A 16,202-nucleotide genomic window follows, 5' to 3' on the forward strand; every position below is an offset into this window, starting at 1 on the left:
TCTGCAACTGAGCACTTTTTATATGGATAAAGCAAATATTTTTTAGCTTCTTCTCAGATTTGGTGTTAGGTGAGCCAGGTAGCTTAGGTATAATGCTTCTTGAACATATACATGAGCACGTGCAGGTTGAAACTGGTCATGTTTGAATTCTGATATAACCACTTATTTTCCTTAGGGAAAAAAAAATACTCTTTACCAACTCAGTAGCATTCTGCTGGGTTGCTAGGTACAGGAGGAACACTTGTGTTATCATGACCACTTAAAACTCCTTTCTTGTGGTGTTTTTTTTTTTTTTTTTTTTCCCCACCCCTTTTGCTATTTTAAAACAGAGTGAGGAGAGCCACACGATGGCAGCAACACCCTGCTTAGTAATAGAGCAGCAGAAGCACTGTGATTTTTGAGGGTTACTTCCCCTCCTCCCCCACGGTTCAGGTGGAGACCTCAGGAAAATGATTTAGAAAACTGGAGATGATGGAGCAGTAGGTGCTTTCAAGGCATTAATTTCAGTAAAACTGCATTTTCTCAAAAGGCATCCCACAAGTTGTTAACTAGTCTGTGCTTCCTGTTTTTTAATGTTGTTAGTACACTTCTCTTTACTCTCTGGAGTACTGGAGTACTACTCTGAAATGCAATAGACTTACAAATTATCGGTGTTACTTGCTTGTTATTAAGATTAAATATGTGTATATATGAATACAGAGAGGCAAGTGTGAACCAAGCGGATCCCATTCCTGCAACACCTATGTAAAGAAGTGCACGTGACTTGCACTATTCATAGTGCCTGCAGTGCCTCTGATAACCTTGCACTGCAAAGCTTCTCTTTGTAGTATCTCACTTAATGAACATAACATGTTCTGCTGCTCATTCTGTAGTCCATTCCAAAACAGGGGGTCTTATCATTTTTTGTCATGTTGGTATATCACTGCATCCAGCTCTCCCATTCTATAAGCTTGAGTCCACTACTTTATTGTTGTTAGGGGTGGTATTATTCTTTGTTAGTTAAACAGATGCCAAAAAAGCTCCCTAAATCTTGTTCTATAAGTAGCAAATTGTGAACAGATTTAGGAGAAGTATCATCTTTAGTTTGCACTCCCCTCAGCAGTAGCCATTAAGGGAAGTTAAATTATGCTTTCAGAATGAACTTTATTCTCTTTGAGACTGTTGATTTCTTACCAAAATAAGTGCAGATTGCCTCTTCGGTTTTACCATGTTTGCTCTGATTGGGTTTGTCACATAATCATTCAGCCTTAATGCTGCTCTCACTTTTGCGTATTTCAATTTTCTTATATAATTTGGGTTGTTTTCTGGTTTTCAAGTCATTCTGTTTAATGGTACAGCTGGTAGCTGTAAGCCATCATCTGCTTAAAAAGGCTGTTTCCACAGCCAGTGGGTTTGTCTCAATGCCTGGTTACGTGGTGATCTGGTCAAGGTTCGTGCTGACAGTTCTGCAGTGGAGACGAGTTGTGATTGAACGTATAGCAAGAGGTCTGCATGGTTAGATTTAATTATGACAATGAAATGAAACGGCAGGGGAAGCGTTTTAGGTGAGAAGTGAAACTGCTGAGGTGTAATGGTGGTAGGAAGACCTCAGAAATGTGATTGAGTAATGGAGGTGCTATCAGAGAGCTGTGGACTGCTATTGATCCTGTACTTCAGTGTCACTTCAGGCAGCAGTGTTTCTACCACAAATTGAGCATTTTGAAAGGACCCAGTTAGGGCTTTTGGAGTTCCCATTATGTTGTTAGTGCTAGATGGATCTTGTACAACCAGATTGCTTGGGTATCAGTTCATTGAAGTATTTTGAATGCACCTCAGACTAATGCTGTGGAGGTAATAGTTAGACAGGCAACCTCTGAGCTTCACTCAAGTTCACAGCCAGAGCTGTTTGCCTTAAGAATGGGGTTTCAGTGAGTATTACAAATAGGTTTCAGCTATATCATGACATATTATTACAGCTGTGGACATTTATGTTGCATGTTGTTACACTTCGTAACTCAGATAGCTGCCTAAGAATGTGATGGGAGCTTTCTTGTTTTGAGCTCAAGAGGGAAGCTTTTCTGTACTGCGACTGTTGTGACCTTGTTTACAAGGCTGCCTACCATAATTTAACTTTCTCCTAAATACAGGCTAAAGTAAAATTTAGCCAAGCCCTGCAAAACAACTTTATTGGCCTGGAAATCTGTTATAATTTTGTGGCATGCCTTTATAATGAGCTTACCTTAAAAAGTATTCAGATTCAGGCCAGCTAATCCTTAACAAAGGATTTGACTTAGGCTAGTTTATATTTCAATTGCTTGAGCAAAACTGTCCGCATTATAAGGCACACATACATACGTGCCATTAAACATTAACCAGAGAGGGAGAAGGGAGATTTTTTTCCAGTTTTGTGTAGTTGTACTAAAGTACTTTCAATGTTGAATGATAGCTCAACTAGCCTATGGTGTTGTCAAAAAAACGAATTATGAGCCAGGAAAAAAATCTTGGCTTTGTGACTGCTTATCAGTAGAGGGTGCTGTGAATCTTTTGCATTTGTTCTGCGTAGGTTGTATGTTTACCAAATATATTTTTAGTTATTAGTTTATTATTCAAAATGTAGTTCAATTATACCTTTGCTTACATTACAGTATGGTTTACTGTAGTAAATCTGGATAGCATTAATTTCATTCCACAAATGAACAGATTTTCTATTTAGTAAGATTCTATGTTATAGTGTGATCAGCTCTGTTGTGATGATTTTATTATTAGAGACTGTTTGCTCCTATTTATGTATGGTAATAAATTTATGGAATCTTGTTTGTAAGCTTACAGAAACACAAACACTGCCAGCACATTTCTTACTGATATTTACTTTCAGCGTGATAATGTCATCATGACATTCAGCATCAGTGAACGTGAGAAGGATGTTGTACAGAAAATAGGAGTATGGAGGAAAAATAGCAAATAAGAGCTGAGGGGAAAAGAAGATGAGGGAAGAATAATAAGAGATGCAGAGATATAATGTTGTTTAAATAGAAGGCGTGGAAATCAGGCAATGGCCAGGTGACAATCCTGTTTTGGGAACTGTTGCTTTGCTAGCTCTGCCTTTCTATTTCCCGTGCCCTGATTGCCTTGCCAGGTCCATAAAGTTTCCAGCATTTTCCCCACAGTTAGTGTTGCAGCTGTTTGCAACCTTTTCTGCCAATTGCTGGTAGATGGAGCTGTAAATTCTGCTGCTGAAAGCAAACACAAAGCTTTTCAGTTATCTTCAAGTCTGATGGGAGAGAATTTGTTCTCTAAATTTATTCTTGGAAGAACTCTTATTCTTAAAATGATTTTGATTTCCTAGAACTAATAGAGGAGTGTGCCAGGGGAGTATCTTGGCCTACCTATCCATCATTCTGCCAGTTCCATTCTTGGGAAACAGATGAAAGACACAGTCCAATTTAGAAATACTCTCAACTCTATTTGGCTTTTATAGAAAGACAGCTAAGGGCATAGAAATTTATTGAAGATTAACTCTTCTTTTAAGAAGAAATGAATAAACACTGTTCTATTTCCTTACTATGTTTGGGTCACATTTTGAGCAGGAATTCCCAATGCAGAGCTCCTGCATACCCTGAGCTACGTTTTGCTTTTTCCTGCTATAAAAAGGCAATGCCAGGGTCATGCTCACAATGGGATGGTTGATCCTAGCAAAACAAAGAGGTCCATGGCCTTTCATGCTGAACAAAGTCACCCTTGGGTAGGGTGCTTAAGAATATGGGATAAGTCCAGATATCCTCTGTAGTCTGTATCTATGGCTAGCTGTTTTGAGGAACTTCCTTCCTGGGAGACATGCCTTTATGCTTACCTTTCTGCCTACTTGAATCAGTTGTTTGAGACCCAGGACTGTGGATTGTTTCCCATCACTTCTGTCTGGTTTTGCTATTAACTGCTTGTGGGTGCTATATGAGACACACAAAGAAGATGTGTTCTTATGGAGAGCTGCTTCATGGCTGGGCCATCAACTGATCATGTTGGGCCTAGACCTCATTTCCTAGTACTGTGACATGTGACAACTGTCCTCACTATGTGGAGCAGATCTTTCTTCTACTTGTAGCAGGAGGAGTGGGGAGTACAGCGGAAGCCACTGGGGTCAGAACAGTGGGGCACTTTCATTTGTGCTCATCTGATAACTCTACTGGAGTGGTAGATGATGACTGGTACCCAAACCTGACATGAATCAAGGTGTTGAGAAAACTAAATTAACATGTCTGGAGGCCAAAGGCAGGATGGCTTCTGTAGTGATATCCTGGTGCTGCTGGTATTCCTGTTGGTCCAGGTGGAGATAGCAAGTCCTAGTGGTGAAAAAGATACAGTGTATGTTTCAAGCTGTTGGTCCGATACTTCAGCCCTGCTTCTTAGTGATCCAGAGGTTGAAACTCGTCCTATTGTAGCAATAGCCATTGCAATTTAATTTAACAGCCTCTTTTGTATGGGACAGTCATGACTGTAAAGCTCCTGAGGTGGCTTGGGAACAAACAATCTTATAGGGTGTGCAAGATGAATTTATTTTTTGTTCTGGCGCAGACTTCTTGGGTTAACATAAGCAAATGACTTAAGTTTTTTCCTGCTTGTCTTTCTTTGGTGGAAGACAGGAACAGTTGATATTGACTGCCTTGGATGAGGTGATAGTAGCTAACCATTTTTGCAACACAGAAGGTATTGCTGCTGTAACTGCAGAGGATGAAGTATTTAAGCATAAAGCATTAAACATGTGGCATGGCGGGAAATCATCTTGTTCATGGTCTTCCTAGGTTGAGTTTAGGCCTCAATACTGGGGTTATCTGTATTAGCCTTTTATGAATGATTGATTAATGTATTGTCATCTTGTGAGAGCAGAAGGAAGTTTCTTATAACCTGAATACTCAGTGGGGTAAATTAATGCTTATCAAATTCTATGCAGCTGAGGCTAGATGAGTTTGGTAGGTAGCTAAATGAACTTGGTTTAAAGCTCATTTTAAAGTAGCTCCAGAGTAGTTACCGTGTAGTTTTGCACTGTGGATATGCAGCTTTTGACCTGAGTTACAGGAGAAGGTAAACAAGAGGGAAACTGTCATAGATAATCTATTATTGATACTTACAGCAGTATGCTTGTGAGAAGTGGAGATGTGTAGAGACAACTAGAAAAAAGGGAGATGATGTTTATCTTCCAGAAGTTTAATTCAGTATTAGTGGTCTGGAAATGTGCCACACTGATATTTCTGAAAACAACCCTTGGACTAGGAGTCACACCAGGTGACTCTAAATGCTTATTGTTCTGATACTCAAATCTCAATGTACAATAAGACTTTCTGAATTGCCAGCGGACAGCAAAATGCACTTCAGAAGTGGGATTCATTCTAGGTGTTCATCTTGGGGTGAGAAAAATCATGATATTGAAGTGTCCATTTATCTACAGAGGATGTAGTATATGGTGTATCTACATTTGCATGCTAACTGCTTTGTGGGCCTGGACTAGGTTTCAGGTACTAAGTTGGGAGGCTCCTTGTCCTGAAAGCCAGCCTGTCTTCCTCCTGTAATGTTTCAGGACTACTACAAAGATGCTGCTTTTTAACCTAGTTTCATTCCTTTTTCCCCTCTGTATGCAGTGAGATACAGTTCAGCTCTTCTAGTACCACTACTTCAGAGAGCCAAGAACCATCTTCCGGGGATCAGGCAGCAAGTGCTCTTCAGCAGCAGCTCCTTCTAATGGTGGCACGAAGGACCCTCTCAGAAACCCCACGGGTACATTGTAATATCTCAGTTTCTAGCATTTTGATAAACTGCTATACAAACACTGCAGACTTGTTGCTATGACAATTTTGTTGATTTCTTGTGCTTTTTTTTCCCAGTACTGCTCAGTTATTTAGATTTATTTTATGCTGATAGATGCAATTCAGATGCTTTCTACTGATACTGAGGAAAGTCTTGGAGACAATAGGTGTTACTGGCTTGAAGGGCCTCTTTGCAGAAAAGGAGCACACAAGTGAGAAACTGCTTGCAAAATACAATTTTGTGGTCTGTGCTAGACTCCGTTACCTTAAAAAGCTGATCTTCTGTCTAATTTCATTGGAAAGCATGTAGCTGTTATGATTTTAGATGCACAGCCACATTTTAATAATATTACATTTTCTTTGGATTTTTTACTATCCTAAAACCTTATGTCTGGTTTCCCTTTTCTGAATCAGGCAACCAGGCTTCTAGGTGTCTATTGTGGAATGTCAAAGTCACATCTCTCAATGCAGCTGATAAACGAAAAAAGCCCTCAGAGTTCTTTTAAGATGGTAACATGTGGTCATGTTTGAACTTTACTATATTTGGGGTCTTGGACCAATGGCTTGAGGGTGTAATCTTGCTTTGACAGTTCCCTTTATAATAACGTTAACCTTATCTTTTTCTCCATGGCAAGTTCTACTTTGATATTTATGTTTAACCTTAAAATGTCAGCTAATTATCTTCTTGGATCTTGAACAGAAACTTTAAACTGAAAGCAAATCGTATAGAGAAATTGTTTTAAGTTAAAGATCTGTTAATTGTCCTTGTTTGTTACAAATATGTTTCGGATTTGGATGTAGACTTCTATCTAAAAGCTCAAATGTTTTCCAGATATTTTCAATCTTGTAAATTGCTCATAAATTAGAGAACAATTATCACTCTTACTTCTAGGAAAACTGCATCATCAAGAAAGAAGTAAGGCATGTTGCTCAGGCTTATGTAGCAAGTTCATAACAAGGGCAGGCAGTAACTTCAGAACTTCCTGTTCTCTGATTTATTATTGAACATGAAATCCTAAGCCTTAGTAAGTCAGGAGTTTTGTCATAGACTTCAGCGAATTTAGATTTTCTGGCTGTCTCTGACACAGTATAAATGTACAAAGTGAAGGTTTATGCCCCCCTCCCCCTTTTTTTTTTTATATATGTATGAAGCACTGTTACACGTAGTAAGTAGCAGCTTAGGACTGCTCAGAGTTTCCCAAATAGAGCTCAAAAATCTGACTACAGCCCAAGTACTGCAAGCCTTGTGTAAACTTTATCCAAATATTACAGTTCCTCTGGAGCCAAAATGCTCACTTAGACACTCAGTTAAATAGATGTTAAAATGTTATTGGGAGTGAATAATCAGATCTTCGGATCTTTTTAATGGACTCTTTTACCAGTATTCTTTTTTCTTTTTTTAGGTTGTTACAGCGAACAATTTTTGTTAGGAAAATGGAGCTAATTATTGCAGTTGATTGAATTTCATGTTACTTTCGGGTAGGACAGAGAACCCAAGAGGAACGAAACTGTGCCAGGATTAGCAAGTGTAATCTTTTGAAGTAAATTTTTGCTTAAAGAATGTAGTTCAGCAACTTTGTAAAGTGATAATAGAAATGCTAATATGTTAGGTATCGTTCTAGTTTCCATGAAATAAATTATTTCCAGTGCAACCTACGTAGTTTGAAGTGAAGATAAATATGTTCTGGTTATTCCTGTTTGGGAAAAACAATTCTGAAACTTAATGTAAATCTAGCCTTTTAAATACCTGTATTGCTGGCAGCCATGTACCAGTGCAGAAGTGTATTTTGTGTATTTCTGCTTTGTTTGTTTTTAAAGCAACCCAGTCAGGAACCTGAAGATTCTTCCTGTTCTTCAGCACAGCGGAAATTGAACAGGCAGTTTTACCGATTTATTATATTCCCTGGTAAATGGATTAAAGTCTGGTACGATCGGCTGACCTTGTTGGCATTGCTGGACCGGTAAGCTTTCTGCATCCAGCTCTACCTAGTGTGCGGTGTGCATCCCTGTGTATCTGCTGAACAGAACAGGCCACTTGAGAAGAAGGAAGCAAACGTTGTGCTAGTGTCATATTCAAGTTGAGTAGACAGATACTTGTTTGTTCTAAGTAGAAGAAAATATTTTCCTTTAGGGTTTATTTTGGTAGTTCTCACTACCCTTCGTTTTCAAGAGTGACTTGGGTTTGTGTGAGCACCAGGCTTGTGGAACAGTCCTTAAATTTGATGATTAGTTGTCGGATCCAGTGGTTTTTCTGAGGAAAAAAATCAATACGTCGGTCAAAAATACAGAAGTGCCAGGCTCTTGTAGGTCAAGTACTGCAGTCTTTAAAAAAATACTAAAAATTATAGATGATATTCAGAAGGGGATCTTTCAGCATTTCCCTCTGTTCTAGTATGGTTTTATTTGTTTAGAGAAAAATTCTTGTTTTGGCATCTCTTCTTCTTGCAGTCCCTCTGTTTCATTCAGCATCAACTCTTCTGGCAGTGATGCACTTGCATACGTACAAATCGCCTCTACTGTGGAATCCTATTTGGGAAGAGAGATTGAAGGGTACAGATTTGCACTGAAGCCCAGCCTTTTATTTGTAGATTTTGGCTGTCACAATGTCTAAGATTTTTGACAGGGGAGTGAGGTACTGTTAACCATGGATATGTAGTTTCAGGACTAAAATCTCAGGTCCTTTAAATTCTGATAGCTCTGGCACTGATTGTTTATACCAGCTGCAAATAAATATGCATTGCTGTAACGACTATATAAATATTTTTATTATTATTATTCACACAGGACAGAGGATATCAAGGAGAATGTACTTTCTATTCTCCTAGTAGTTCTCGTTTCACTTCTTGGATTCCTAACTCTGAACCAAGGCTTTTGCAAAGACATTTGGGTTCTGTTGTTCTGTCTTGTTATGGCCAGTTGCCAGTATTCTCTCCTAAAGGTAGGAAACAAGTTTGTATCCAAGTGCTGAATTGTCTTCTAACTTCTGTGAAGACAAGTCCCTGTATGTAAACTTCTTTCTGTTTTGTTTTCAGAGTGTCCAGCCTGATCCTGCTTCACCAGTACATGTAAGTGTTGGCTAGAAGAACAAGTCTTTCTCCTTTGTTGTCACTTTTGTACTGTGTAACAACATTTAGCTATTCTGTGAAACTGAGAATTAACTAGTTCATTGTTCTAGGCGATTTATGAAAATGGTACTGCCTTAATTTTATATTACTGAATTTGATACTGCCGTTAGAAAAGTGCTTTCTCTTTGAGCTAAAATACTCAATTAAAACAATGCATCTGGACCAATTTGCTGAAGTTAAATATTGTGGTATTAGACCAGCATTTGTTTTGCTTTCCTTGGGAAATGGGCTGAACACAGAAGTAGTTCTAGGTTAACAGCATGATCAGTTGGGGCTTAAGATTAGGAATTTTTTTTTTAATTTTTTTTTCCCTCATTGTTTTTTAAATGTAATTATTTTGATTTATTTTTATCTGTTATTGCTTCTGTATTTCCCAATAACGTGACTAGCTCATCAAATGGCATAGATTCTTCTGTTTGTTATATGACACTACTACAGTGCATGTGTCCTGAAGAAATGACCAACTCAGTGAATGAATGCAGATTATAAGGATCTATAGATAAAGATCTGTGTGTTCTGAGAAGCTGAACTCTGACATCTCTCTTCAAAGAGCCTGTTCCTATCTCCATTATAAGACTTGTTTAAGATCATCACCGTATGACTGTGAACTGACCCCTACATCTGTCATTATCTCAGCAATTTTGATTTGCTGGTGTTGTGACACATTCCAAGGGTGATATGGTCCCTTGCTTGCTTTTACATCTTCTGTCCAGATGCTCATTTGTTTGTTTATTATTCTTTGCGAGTTTTCGAAGAACCCCTCTCTTCCCTCAAGGCTCCAGAACAGCATGTTTAAAACTGCAGGTCTGTTTGGTTATTTTGCTTTGGCAGGGAGTAATTATTCTTGTCAGTTTCGAGGCTGGAAATACAGGCTGAACTTGAAATTGAGTTTATTTACAAGTGTACACTGTACATTGCACTAAGATGGATTTCAATGGATTCTTATTTTCTTTTCCATGTCAGTTATTATAGGGTGATCTTAAGGTATTGTCATTTGTAATACATTCACAGGATATCCATGACTGCATAAAAAGTAGGGAAGCAGCAGCTTCATTTACAGATTCAATTCATACATTATACTGCAGTATTTTAAATGAATGTAAATATTCCTACCTTAGTGTAAAGTTGTTTTTTTTGGAGTGATTAAAGTCAATTAGTCAATTCAGCTGCAATGTTTAGACATCATGTGAACCATAATCAAATAGTTTATAATTCACAGACACTAGTAACATGCACACTTATTTAAACTGAGTGGCAAACTTTTAATCAAAACTTCATTATAAATATACTTAGCCCACATTTTTAATTGTATTAAAGACAAACTAACTACTGAAGTTAAATCAAAACATTTTTGAGCAGAATCTGGGTTTGTGTTTCAGACTTGAACAACAATAGTATTACAAGTATTATTCACCACATTGGATTCTGTTTATCATATAGCAAGCAGTACAGCAAAGTAACAATAGATGTTTACATCTTCCCAATGCTTTTCTAAAATTTATCATGGAGAGTTTCTTGCAAACTTCTCAGTGCACTGTAGGAAAGGCAACAGAATTGAAATATAAAGAGTTTTTCCACAGGAGGTTTTGAAGGTGGAAGATTGTATGGGGACTGTTGAGTCACAGCCTGAATCACTGATTGATCACCTGAGGAAAGGACTGAGTCAGCCATGGGAGCACAGGTGAAGGCAATTCAGCTGTGTGACCGGAAGGGGTCACAGGTCCTAGACCCCATTTAAGGGTTGAATGCCACTAGGGAAGGATCTCTTTCTGGAGATCCCTTCTCTGTGGAGTCTTTCCTGGGAACCTAGATCTTTGGATACAGATGAGCATTCCTCCCTTGTTTGTTTCTTTTCCCATTTTCACCATGATAATCTTTCTAGCTCTAATAGCAACTGTAACAAAGATGAAATCAAAATAGATTAGCTATCTCTGCTTTGTATCTTACATCTTAGTATAAAACAAAATAGATACTTGTAAATGCTTCCCTGAGCTAGTAAGCACCACAAAGAATAAGACATACTATTTCATATTGACTACATTAAAGCTAAAGGGTATAACCTCTCTTGATGTTATATAAGGATGCAGAAGAGCAGGGGGATTAATGAATGAGCAGTACCATGTCCATGAATGAAAATGCAGATGAGATTTTTCAGTGTGAAATGAATCATTGGCAGCTACAGATTTGAGCAATGAATTGATTTCTATTCTTGGATTTACGAGTAGCCTTTAATGCCTTACATTATTCAAGCATGCTAAAGATGTTCCAGACTTCTTCCCTATCTCTCACAAGCAGGTTTCGCTACTTCTTGGTGGAACTTCGTCATCGTTAGCCTATATCATTTTGAGAGATTCTGTTTTAGAAGACCATCCACTGAATTCAGGAAACAGTGTCCAGGAATGCATAAAATCTTTGTTCAGAACTCCTTCCAAGTGCTAGTGTATTCACTTCCTGCTGTAGACATAGTGGTTGCTGACTGAACTGTATGATGTCTGGTATAATTTTATTGTAGGTGGGTTCTTCCCTATGGACTGAAACTTGGAACTTATCATGATGACTTCATGTGATTGAGTCACTACCCCTGGAGATGTTAAAAAATAAAAAATAAATAAAAAAAAAATTGTTGTATTAGCATCTAAAATACTTGGGAAATACTGGTGGTAGGTGGATGGTTTGACTGGATGATCTTGGAGGTTTTTTCCAACATTGGTTGATTCTATGACTGTATTTAGTGCATAGTATCTGAATGAGAGATCCTAGCTGTAACCCCATACTGTATGGGGTAAGAAATTAAATCTTCAGTCAGCTAAAACTTTGGATTTTTTATTCACTTATATATGTTTTATTGAATTGTGGTAATATTTCTTTTTGGTCATCCTTGGTGGTGAAGTTGGAACTCACTATGCTCTGCAGCACCAGTCCTACAGATAATACTTGCTACCGGCATTTATTCTATCAGCAGGTTTAGGACTGTTTCCTGCTACAAAATCAGAGCATGCCTTTTTTGTCACCCTGTGCTTTAGCCTTTTCAGATCCGGTTAGCTAGGAGCTCGTGGCCTTTAGAGTTCTTCATATAGGCCTGTGTTTCTGGGATGTTAAAAGTATGGAACAGCCTCCTCGTTGGCATGGTGGGGAGCATTATGTGAAGTCCATTTCAAATGTGAGTTTTATCAGTTTATTAACAACATAGTATGAGAGATACCAATGACTGTAGGGTATTCTGATGTGTGAGAGATCCCTTCAGGGTGTATTTCAAGGTTAGGGACAGGTGGCTTTGATAAGTGCAAGTTTTCTTGGTGGTGTTTAGCAGCAGCAGATCAGCCAGTAAAGATTCTACCTGCAGCAAATGTGCTATACAAAAGAATCATGAGAGCTTGTCTGCAAGTCCCTCTAAGACAGCTGAATAGCTTAAGATCTAGTTCAGATTTACAAAGGCATTTGAGTTTTGAAGAATTGCAATCATACTCTTTACTAAAAGAGTAAGAAGATTTACTAAATCGCTACTATAACTACATTATGTTACAATGTCTCTGTCCCATTACCTGTCAAAGCAGTCAGCTAAGTGGGGTAACTACCACAGGCAGTTTAAAGCACTTCGTGGAATTTAGAAAAACTATTTTTAATTTCTTCCTTTATACTGTTCTGATAGAACTGAGCACACATACTTTTCCATAAAGCTTTCTGTCTGTCTTCTTGCAAATATGCACGCAAGCAAAAAAATCATTAAATATCCTGAGTTTGACCCCCATAAAAATGCTTTGCAGTAATAGGTGTTTTACTTTAGGATTTCACAAACACTTGAAGCTTTGCTTTGTGGAAAATCTTCATGTTATCAAAACATGAGATGCATCAGTGCTGTTTGTAAGATGTTAATATTTCTGAATTAAGAAATACAACCTTGAAAAATTAAGTGAACTTTCTTAGGCAATATTAAGGGAAAGCAGGAATTTTCTCTGATGATAATTTTTTTAGTGCACAAAAAATGGTTGTTTGATAAGTTAGACCTAAAATAGAAGATTAATCCAGATTTACTGATTGAATTATTGTGAAGGAGGATGCAGGGCGGAGAAGATTCACTAAGATGGAGGTCAGCTCTGTACATGAAAATTGGACAAGCTATGTAGCCAGTATCCTTCCCCATATGTCACTGCTCATGGTTTGCTCCTGTTGATTCAAGATTAGACACTATTTCTAGTTCAGTATTCTGACTTGCTCCCCAGTGCCAACTGAAAAAAAATAGAGAAGGTAGTATTTACTCAAATTTTGCAGGTTGTTCAGATAGCCTTTCAAAGCTTCTTAGCTTCTTTCCGCAGTCCTGGCTAGCGTTGTTCTTTCTAGCATGGTAAGAGTGATCTGTTTAGCAGGAAGAGTTAAATACTTACTATAAACATAATTAAGTATGTCAGTGCTCTTCTTAGAATGGAAAGATATGAGAAGTTGAAACTCTGGACACCTGGTCATTGTCTCCATCTTACCTAACTGTCTCCAAATAATTACCATGCAAAGGTAAAATCTGGTTTTGTAAGTAAAAAAAAGAAAAAAGAAAAAAAAAAAAAAGGCAAGAATGTAACATTACAACAGAAGTCTCTGGTCTGCCATGTGGGTCAGTATATAAATATCAATCGTCTGGTTGCTGTATTTACTCGTTTCTTTTCCTAAGGCACAGATTGTATTTAAGATAAATGAACTGAAGATTAAAAATAGCCAGATTGTAGTATTTCAAGTATTTTTTAAAGTCAGATTTTTCTTTCTAACTCTCCTCTGATGTTTTTCATGGATGTGTGTCCTATTCATAACACAATCTACACACACTCTCCTGTCTTTTGTAACAATGAAACTCAGATTAATCACCATCTAGGATTTGTCAGTCTTGACTTGATTTACATTCCATTAATGTAAGGTGCAATGTAAGCACGCTAGTTCCCTGCAATCTGCCACCATGTTAACTGATTGATCCAAAAGAATGTGTAGATCAGTTAATAGCTGTGCTAACATATGAGGTTGGCTGGCAGCCAAACAAAATACAGTTGCTGTTTCAAATCAGTGAGTAGGCACAAAAAAAACCCACCAATGACCTTTTATACTCACTTAAAATTACATTTCACAAACAAAAGCACTTTCAGCTTTCTTCTTTCAACAGCACACAACTTTCTTTTGCAAAATAAACCTGAATTCTTGTCAGTTTGCTCCTGGCTTTTCACACTGAAGAAATCTTTTCACTCGCAGATATTCTGGATGTCTTCTGTACTCTAAGTTTGCTACCAGAACAACTATTAAGATTTTTTTTTTAAGTGTTTGTTATTCTCTCTGACCCACGACCCACAGCAATTTTCTGTAGGATTACTTCGAACTTCATGTACTAGGGACACGTATGGAAGTGTAAGATAAGGATCCTTCCTTGTTTGAGAAAGAGAAGCCAGAAACAGCTGTAGAATGTCACCTTTTCCAGGAGGGACGCTGCTTTGCTGTCAAACGTTTCAAATCAATGAGAAAAATTGAGTTGTGTTGGTACAAGATGTCTTTTTGCTTTCTTTCGCCCCAAAGGCTCTCTTTTTAGCAGAAGCCTTATCTTGCTTCCTTTTTGTAGACAAAATGACACTAAGGACACAGATGGCCAATAGGAATCACTTAATGTACTCCTGAAATGCAGCTGTTTTGGGAAAGGAATTTTGTAGATGCTTAGTACTATATACATCCACACACAAATGCATTCTGCATCCTTTTGCAGTTGAGGGAAAGGTGTTGCCATAAAGTCCATTTATTTTTTTTTCAAAGCAGCAGGCAGATGAACATGATCCTGTTTTAGGGATGAAGTGGGATGGTAGAAGCATTTACTATTGTAAAACCATTGCCTTGCTATGTGTTCACGCTGCAGTTCCATGAGGATGGCAACCAGCTGCATTTCACCTGAGTACAGTGGAGCTAGAGCAGAGTTATCAGACACCTGTTGAAAAGTGCTGTAGCAACTCTCCTAACTTTGTCAGTTTTGCATCTTGAACTATCTTTGGCCAGTTTCTGTAAATGAGTGTGGTGCCTTTGAAAACCTTGTGTTGCAACTGTTTGATGGGAATTAAGAGAAAACAGCTTTCACCTGCTGAGTCACCTGTAACATTGCCCTGTTTTACAAAACAATATACAGGCCTTACTGTGCTACTTGGGGGGAAGAGTGGAATGAGCAAAGGGCAACAGTGAAAAGGATCAGTAGTCCTGAGAAATGGTTTTACAGATAGGAGACTATGACTGTTCAAAGGAGCAAGATGTCTTTTTAACATGTTGTCCTTTCAGAGTGTGTTTGGGCAGAAGTCCAAATTGGTTGTTGCTTTAAAATTTGTATTTCTAAATGCTTGTGGCATTTTCCTGTGTCTGCAGATGATGGGCAGTCTCCCGAATTTTGTTGCTAATGATGATTGATCCTTTTTAAATCTACTTTTGTCCTTGCTTGGATAAAGGGTCCTCTTCAGAAAGATGCCATTCTCTGGTCTTGTAGTGATGTCTGCTGTCAGTTTTGTGGATGGTGACATCACATAGCATTGCTGCACACTACCTGCCATCTCCATGGTGTTTGGTAAAATGCTGTGGCATCAGGAGAAGAAATTGGATGGTGTTAAGGAAAAGGCTCAGACCTTTTCCTTTTTCTTTTTTTTTTTTTCTTTTTTTCTTCCCAGGTTGCAATTGTATTTCAAGAAGTCATAAACAAATAAATAAAATTCAAGTTCTGTTTATGTATAAGATTCAGACAGATGGGGATGTTTTTTCTCCTCAGAAAATGACTACTTTTGTGATTAGAATGTTTTGAAAGGTCCCGAAGGTTAGATTTTCAAAATCATGAATGATTGCTGGCATTAATCTGAAATACTTTTTGAAAGACTCCTCTGGAGAAGATAAAAATGCTTTGTAATATTTTTATTATTAATTAGTGCACGTAAGTCATTAAAACTTTTTGTATGACTCCTGAACCTCTCTCTGGTTTAATACAGTATGCACAGTTGGAGAGTGAATACAAAATTCAAATACTTTTTTCTTTTTTTTTCCAGGGGCACAATAAAATCATAACCTACAGCAGACCTGTTTATTTTTGTATATTATGTGGCCTTATTTTGCTGCTAGATGCTGGATCTAAAGACACAAATCCTTCAGTTTATACAATGTATGGCTTGAAGCTTTTTTCTCCTAGATTTCTCCAGTCAGCCAGAGACCATATAATAGGTGAGTCAATATTTTTTCTAAGACTGTAAAAATGAATTAAGTGTTAGCTGGGGAAGTCTGTGTTTTCCCACGTTGGCAATCAAATGCATGTTATGGA

The 16,202-nt window shown here is 37.9% G+C and overlaps 1 protein-coding gene across 7 annotated transcripts in view; it reads left to right on the forward strand.

The window, feature by feature from the left end:
- PCNX2 (pecanex 2) overlaps positions 1 to 16,202 on the forward strand; it is a 153,158-nt gene that overhangs the window by 32,498 nt on the left and 104,458 nt on the right. For all 7 annotated transcript variants that reach the window (XM_085219727.1, XM_085219725.1, XM_085219723.1 and 4 more), the window contains 5 exons: positions 5,610 to 5,745; positions 7,593 to 7,735; positions 8,559 to 8,712; positions 8,807 to 8,839; positions 15,934 to 16,105. In XM_085219727.1, the coding sequence (XP_085075853.1) occupies positions 5,610 to 5,745; positions 7,593 to 7,735; positions 8,559 to 8,712; positions 8,807 to 8,839; positions 15,934 to 16,105 (638 nt within the window). The remainder of the gene's footprint in view (positions 1 to 5,609; positions 5,746 to 7,592; positions 7,736 to 8,558; positions 8,713 to 8,806; positions 8,840 to 15,933; positions 16,106 to 16,202) is intronic.

This window comes from Meleagris gallopavo, chromosome 2 (genome assembly GCF_905368555.1).
Source record: "Meleagris gallopavo chromosome 2, MGAL_WU_HG_1.1, whole genome shotgun sequence".
NCBI lineage: Eukaryota > Metazoa > Chordata > Aves > Galliformes > Phasianidae > Meleagris > Meleagris gallopavo.